Source organism: Salmo salar, chromosome ssa04, assembly GCF_905237065.1.
Source record: "Salmo salar chromosome ssa04, Ssal_v3.1, whole genome shotgun sequence".
NCBI lineage: Eukaryota > Metazoa > Chordata > Actinopteri > Salmoniformes > Salmonidae > Salmo > Salmo salar.
This window is the reverse complement of record NC_059445.1, coordinates 50035327-50043157: the sequence shown is the minus strand read 5'-3', so window position 1 is coordinate 50043157 and position 7831 is coordinate 50035327. Positions and strand designations below refer to the sequence as shown.

The 7831-nt window shown below is 43.0% G+C and overlaps 1 protein-coding gene across 4 annotated transcripts; it reads right to left on the bottom strand.

Moving 5' to 3' along the window:
• Window positions 1–1110: 1110 nt before the first annotated feature.
• LOC106603339 (signal-induced proliferation-associated 1-like protein 3) lies at window positions 1111–7544 on the bottom strand. 4 transcript variants are annotated; one of them, XM_014196894.2, is made up of 8 exons: window positions 7261–7544; window positions 5730–6187; window positions 4882–5241; window positions 4467–4626; window positions 2418–2646; window positions 2141–2267; window positions 1785–1860; window positions 1111–1669 (listed from the first exon to the last, which is right to left on the bottom strand). In XM_014196894.2, exons 2-8 carry the CDS (start codon window positions 6059–6061, stop codon window positions 1511–1513), a joined length of 1443 nt encoding a protein of 480 aa, XP_014052369.2. In that variant the 5' UTR covers window positions 6062–6187; window positions 7261–7544; the 3' UTR covers window positions 1111–1510. The 4 variants fall into 4 exon arrangements, with proteins under 4 accessions (XP_014052369.2, XP_014052370.2, XP_014052371.2 ...); XM_014196895.2 differs by having other exon boundaries at window positions 5730–6164; XM_014196896.2 differs by having other exon boundaries at window positions 5730–6111.
• Window positions 7545–7831: the final 287 nt, after the last annotated feature.

The following is a 7831-nucleotide window of genomic DNA, read 5'->3' as shown; positions in this document are numbered from 1 at the left end:
TTTATTAAGAAACCCTGTAGCTAGTCAATTCAAGGTGTCGTATCGATTCCAATACTAGGAAATGACATCTGTTTTGTGACATGTTATGTCGCTAGACAGAGATATGGGTTAAATGAATGAATTAGACAGATTTTCATACCCGCGATAGAAATGACGTCTATCTCCGCCGCGTGGGGCTGTGGTTTAGCTGGTCTAGTAAACTGGAGATCCGGAGTTCAAATCGCAGCAGTGCCTTTTCCTGCATTTCTTTTTACCCATTGGTGGAGAAGGTCAGAGGGGAGGGATCTCTGGTTTTCTCATCCAATGGGTTTAGAGAAGTAGGCAGGGCGAGAGGGGAGAGGATGTGAGGAATATGCGATTGAGATAAAGGGCACTTTTTGAAAGAGTTAAAACGTACCAACTGTGTAAAGTTGAACTGGCAAACAACTCAAGCATTTAGCCAGCTTGTACACGTCACTGTCCCAGCATAAATATCCCCTCCAAGCAAACTCTTGTAGCTCGCCGTGATCTTATAGTGGTCAGTACTCTGCGTTGTGGCCTCGGAAATCCTGGTTCAAATCCCGGTCATGGCGAAATGCCCTTACTTTGAATGAGTTTAAATTTACTGTGTAAACTAAGAAACTCAACAACTCTGCCATTTGATGAAGTCCCCCAGCTCATTGTAGCTTAATGACTTACACAAACTGATTCATCTGCTATTTCAAATGTTCTTATGGTTTTTAAAATCAAGACCTAAATGGGAAATGTACTGTCCTCGAACAACCCAAATGAAGAAGAAATAGTGTATGATTCTAAATGTTTACTCATAACTCACGACCCAACTCTCACATGCTCAGGGCCCACTTTTGTTCCCAAACCATAGTTTAAGAAACCCTTTTGCTAGTCAATTTACGGTGTCTGTATCGATTCCAATATTAGGAAATTACATCTGTTTTTTTTACATGTAATTTTGCTAGACAGAGTTATGGGTTAAATGAACATGACTGGGTTGATTCAAAATAGTTGTGGGTTTTCATACCCGCAATAGAAATTACAGCTATGGGTGCTATGGCTTAGTTGGTTAAAGTACCTGTCTAGTAAACAAGAGATCCTGAGTTCAAATCTCAGCAGTGCCTTCTTAAATATTTTATTGTACCCATTGGTGGAGAAGGTCAGAGGACCTCTGGTTTTCTCATCCAATAGGTTTTGACAAGCAGGAGAGGCGAGAGGATGTGAGGATTACACAACTGAAATATTCCAATGTCATGGAGTTAAAACGTACCAACTGTGTAAAGCTGAACTGGCTAACAACTCAAGCATTTAGCCAGCTTGTACATGTCACTGTCCCAGCATAAGTAACCTCTACAAGCAAACTCTGGTAACTCGCCGTGATCTGTCCTCTTTCTCTGATCACATTTTGAAGACAATTTACATTTGAAAACCCTGTTTCAAGGTACTATCTTTGTTGAAACCATTTTTTCCCCTACTCCTCTTTTCAAATCATCTCTCTCTCTCCTCTTAGTGTCACTGGTCATTCTCTCTCTCTAGGCATCATTCCTGGGGCCATGTTGAACAACAGGCTGAGTTTACGGAGCTGTTCGTTGGATGAAAGAGACTCCTCCCACAGGCGCTGGTTGGTCTCTCTCAGAATCGTCACTTCCTCCATCAGGGCTACTTTATCCTCCCTTTCCTGACCGTCACAGAGAGAGAGGTCATGGGGTTATTTAAAAAGAGATGGTGAAGTGGTTGAAATTGATTTAATTATGAGAGATGGGGGTTGTGTATCTGAGGCGGAAGTGTCGCACCTTCTCCAGGTTGCTCTCCAAGTGTCTCAGCAGCGCTTCCAGGTGGTGAAGTCTAGACAGATCACTGGGCACTTCACTGTAGAGAAGCAAAACATCTTGTTAATAAAGAATAACTTCAACACAAACTTCACGAGGGAAAAAACAAATGTGCTGAAGCTGAATTAAAATGCATAACTCTATAAATGGCACACTCCAAACTTATCCATGTCTGTTTGAGAATGAATATCTTACAGGACTTAGGGTCATTAAGTCGGAGTACAGCTATTATGAGTGTTTGTCCAGTAAAGGGAATGGGACCGTAGAGAGAGAGAGAGAGAGAGAGAGAGAGAGAGAGAGAGAGAGAGAGTGTACTGTACCTTCTTAATGTGGGCTGGGCATTGTAGCCCTGAGGAGGGTAGTGATTAGGTGGGCAAGCAGCAGGTCCACCCTCTGATCCATGCTTCTTGGACTTGTTGGGAGGAATGGGCTCCACTGTCCTCTTTGCTACAAGCATAAAAAAATTAACACAACATACACTGATATCACAAAAAATCATTGCATATTATAATTCGGTCTAAAATGCCATGCTCCTCACAAACATTCATAGGCAAACTCAGGCACATAGACGTGCTTCTTGCACACACAGTCTCCTACCTTCATAGGCCTTGGCAGCGTTGACAAGTTTGCTCCACTCCAGGCTCCAGGCAGGGTCCAGTAAGGGGATGTGCCCAGGGTCCCAGCCCTCTGTTAGGGACAGCTCAGAGGCAGACAGGTCCTCTAGCCCCTCCAACTCTGTGCAGTCAGAGACTGGGGAACATGCCAGACTGAAGTCCAGGGGACCACTGCCGAGGCTGATCTCTGTAGAGAGGCTATGACGGCAGGACTAGGGGACAGAGCTGTGGTCAGTTAAATGAGTATATGGACATACTCTGTAACTTTAAGGTTAGTACTCATATTGAATATGAGTACGTTAGAATATTCAACATCTGTGTGTCACAGGTCTGACAATGAGCCTCTATTTTCTTGCGCACCCTACCTTGCTTTGAGAAAAAAACGTCTAATTGAATGATTGATCCTGTAATTTCATTGGCTGACTGAGGGTACAGACTCAGGTCTTCACCTCCAAAAAGCAAGAGCCACTAAAGGTTTTGTACCATCATCAGCACAGCTCATAAATTAAAATAGATTCTTGTGACTTACATTTATCTTGTATATATATATATATATATATATATATATAATTATACACATACACGGTGCGTTCGGAAAGTATTCAGACACTTTGACTTTTTCCACAATTTGTTACGTTACAGCCTTATTCTAAAATGTATTAAATTACATTTTTCCTCATCAATCTATACACAATACCAATAGAATGACAAAGTGAAAACTGGTTTTTATACATTTTTGCTAATTTAAACAAATAAAAAGAAGAAATACCTTATTTACATAAGTATTCAGACCCTTTGCTATGTGACTCGAAATTGAGCTCAGGTGCATCCTGTTTCTATTGATCATCCTTGACATGTTTCTACAACTTGATTGGAGTCCACCTGTGGTAAATTCAATATATTGGACATGATTTGGAAACGCACACACCTGTCTATATAAGGTTCCACAGTTGACAGTGCATGTCAGAGCAAAAACCAAGCATTGTCCGTAGAGCTCAGAGACATGATTGTGCCAAGCTTGTAGCGTCATACCAAAGAAGACTTGAGGCAGTAATCACTGCCAAAGGTGCTTCAACAAAGTACTGAGTAAAGTGTCTGAAAACTTACGTTAATGTGATATTTAAGTATTTTATTTTTAATGAATTGGCAAACATTTCTAAACCTGTTTTTGCTTTGTCATTATGGGGTATTGTGTGTAGATTGATGAGGGGGAAAAAACTATTGAAATCAATTTTAGAATAAGGCTGTAACGTAATAAAATGTGGAAAAAGTCAAGGGGTCTGAATACTTTCCGAAGGCGTGTGTGTGTATATACTTTGTAAGCATTTGTATGTGAATGTTGCTGTTAATATGTTTACTATACAGTATATCTTTATCTTTTCCAACTTGCCACAACTGAAGTTCCTTCTGGAAAAATAAAGTAATTTCTATTTCTTTAAATACTGTCTCTTTTTGTTTGAGGTGCATCCACCAGGGAAGGTGCAGGTAAGAGGGTGACTTGTCATGTGGCTTGTTGTTAGTTTTTACTGTCTGACTACGTTGAGAAAATATATTTGATTATTCTTGATTTGAATATGAATTAATGTTTAGGTAGTTCTCCCTCGACCCTGCACCAGTCCAGAACCTGTTTTTGTTTGTATATTTCATTGTGTGGTGCTTGTCCTTTAACTAGGTTTTAAAGAGAAGTCTGTGGTTTTGACTAATGGTGGAGGAGAAAATAAAACCTGTTGACATCTTTATTGGAGGCAGAGCTCCCAATGCTCTTGTTTAACTAAACCTGTGGTGTAGAATTGGCTACATTTATTTTTCTATCGCCTCACTTGTGCATCTATGATGTTTCTAGATGGCTGCCTTTACACAGGCAGCCCAATTCTGATCTTTTTCACTAATTGGTCTTTTGACCAATCAGGTCAGCTCAGAATATTTTTTTGCTGTGAAAAGATCTGACGTGATTGGTCAAAAGACCAATTAGTGGAAGAAATATCAGAATTGGACAGCCTGTGTAAACGCAGCCGATGTGTGCCTAACTCACTGCATCCCTCCCTGAGTCCTCTGTGTCCAGTAAGATGAGCCTCCTCAGTTCCTCCTCTAGGTTAGTTGTCTTGTGGGTCTGTCGTGGAGAGGGCAGGCCGCGCAGAGAGGCCAGGACACGCGGCTGACCAAACACGTTCTGGGACGTCATGTCCACCTGTCTGATTACAGAGTGGTACCGTACAGTTACTCAGTAATCACTCTCAACACACTGCAAATCCTGTCTGGATCAACTCAATAGAAATACTCCTGTCAACTCAGATCTCAAAGACCCTTTTCTCTAAATATTACAGAACTAGAATTATTCTAAATCAATGAATTACACATTAATGAAGTACTTGGTACAGGCACTATACAACAACTGCATTAATATAGAATAACTCTCTCCTCATGCTCAAACTTACACAAACACTCACCTCTTGATTCTGTTACTGTGAGGGCTGTTAGTCTTGATGGTGTTGTCTGTATTGGTGTTGTCCTTGTGCTGCCAGGTTGTGAGTCTCCTATAGATTGGAGTGGGACTGAGGCTTGGCTGGTAGACAGGCTTTTGACTGAGACTTGGCTGGTGCTGCTGCTTGATGACCTGCTGCTGGTTTGGTCTGGGTTGCTGGCTCTGGTGCTGCTGCTTGATGACCTGCTGCTGGTTTGGTCTGGGTTGCTGGCTCTGGTGCTGGACAGGGTGGTTGGAATCCGAGGGGCTGGATGTAATAGTGGCTCTAAGCATGCGAGGTTTGTCCACTGTGGTAGTGTTATATCCCTGAGGGCTGCTGTAGACACTGAAGGCAAAACAAACACACACATACCATATCCACGGGTACAGTACAGACACACACAGCAGCACATACAAAAACACACCAAACAAACAAACACACAGCAGACAGACACACACCAAATAAATGCACACACAGTGCAGACGTGCAAACTCACACATGGCATGCATAGACATTTTCTAATCAAATTTCAACAGCATTGAGACTTACCCAAGCATTAATCCAATAATTTATTTCTGCACGATGCCCCACCCAGTGTGTTTTTATAAGTTATGTGTCACATGGTGATGGTGGAGGGGAGGGTGAGTCTCACATTTCCCCTAATCCTCCCCTCCCTGGGACCCTGCGGCTCTCAGCTGACCCGGAATCCGCACACATATAAATCTATACATATAAATCTATAAATCTCTGTCTCACTACGCCTGTCTCCCACCGATGTGTCCCTTTCCTCGCTCCCTCCCTTCCCACCCTCACTCCCCCTGTCTGTTACTCACCAGGGTCTGAAGACAGGCAGTGCTCTGTGGGGCAAGGGCAGGGGCAGGGTATGGGCGTGGTAGCCCTGGCACTGGTTGGTCCCCGCTCTGCTCCCAGTGCTGGGTCTCTGTGGAGGGGGGCTGTATGTGCCCCAGCCATGCAGGGACCTCTGGGGGGCCCTGGGACAGGCATAATGGGACTTGGCCTCCTGAAGTTGTTGAGTGTCATTTTGGGAGTACAGATTAGATGTGTCAAAGTCTCTGTCACTGAAGAGGATGTCCAGCCCAATCCCCTGGTGAACCCCCCTCTCACCAAACCAGCCATTGTGGGTAGGGCTATAGGAGGCCATCATGGAGAGAGAGTCACTGCTGGGTGGGGGTGGGGGTAGTACAGCACCTCCAACTGAGAAAGAGTGAGGGTTTGACAGAGGTAATGGTTGGTATGTTCCACAGCACCTATGGGGGAATGTACGACCAGACTGGGTTGAAAGTGTAAAACAGAGTGAGGGAAAGAGAAATACATAAGCAAAAGTCAACGGTAAAATGTAAAACCTGCATGTACATTATAACCGGTAACAATGTGTGTGTGTGCCAGTACGAAGCACCCTTGTTCAGCCCTGACCTTGTACTGTCTTTAGGAGTCTCATATACCCGTCTCATTTGCTATATGAGAGGAGGGGCTGTCCAGAGCCACCCTAGAAAAGGCACGGCTATATGCTCTGGGCCTGAGGAATAAAGGGCTGATTGTTCATGTGAGTGTAGTCAGTGCTCCCTTTGTTCACACCAAGCTGCATTGTACTGCACTTGGATTCACAGCTCTGGATTGCACTGAATAGCACAGATTGAACAAATCAATGTTTAAGGAATTTGTTCATACAATGTCACCAATTGCTTTTTTCTGCAAAACATTGTATTTTGCATTATTATCACTCCATTATTTTCCAGTTCATTTTAACATTCCAACCACAAAGCATGTATCAACCAAATCAATGACCATTCTTCTGGTCATTTTTAGAGAACAGGTTGTAAAACTTATTGTTGCAAAAGTGTATTGACTAACCCCCACAGGTTAGTGCCCACAGGCCTGATGGCAGCACATAACAAATAGCAGGTGGTCAAGACTATCAGCAAAATTCCCCAAAGCATCCCTCAATCATGACCACTCACAAAACAGCAGAATAGCTTTTGTGAAGTACATATACTATGTAATCAGTCCCTTTCGTCAAGTACATAGAGTATGTGATCTGTCCCTATTGTCAAGTACATAGACTATGTGATCTGTCCCTATTGTCAAGTACATAGACTATGTGATCTGTCCCTTTTGTCAAGTACATAGACTATGTGATCTGTCCCTTTTGTCAAGTACATAGACTATGTGATCTGTCCCTATTGTCAAGTACATAGACTATGTAATCTGTCACCACTGATGATCTGCGGTTGAATGCAAGGCAACAAAATACAACAGACAATTTGTCAGCCCTCACCTGCACATGCTAAAATACATTCCAAAGAAATCAGGGTATAACTTGTAGAGGAAAAACGGAATACTTACCTCTCCCCAGTGTCAATGAGCTAGTTCACATATCCTCAATGGGCTCACAGTGCTCTGTGTGTGTGTTTGTGTTTGTGAGTGTGTGTGTGTGAGAGTGTGTGCGCGAGTGTGTGCGTGCGAGTGTGTGTGTGCGTGAGTGAGCGCGTGTCACACATTTCATGACATGCTATTTTGGCTCTAAATATTTGCTGAGTAAACCATGTATTCATTCCCGAGTGGGCTCCCGAGTGGTGCAGCGGTCTAAGGCACTGCATCTCAGTGCTAGAGGCGTCACTACAGACCTTGGTTCAATCCCGGGCTATATCACAACCGGCCGTAATCGGGAGTCCCATAGGACAGCGCACAATTGGTCCAGTGTCGTCCGGGTTAAGGGAGGGTTTGGCTGGGGTAGGCCGTCATTGTAAAATTAAAATTAAAATTCATATAGTAGCATCAAATTCTTTGAAGTCCATTTATTTAAAAACAAGATTGTTGGCGCAGAGCTATTAAACAGATCTGTCTGTTGTTTTAATTTTCTAAATTTGCAATGTCCATTCATTTTCTTCCTCTCTTCCAATAAAGTTTACTTCAC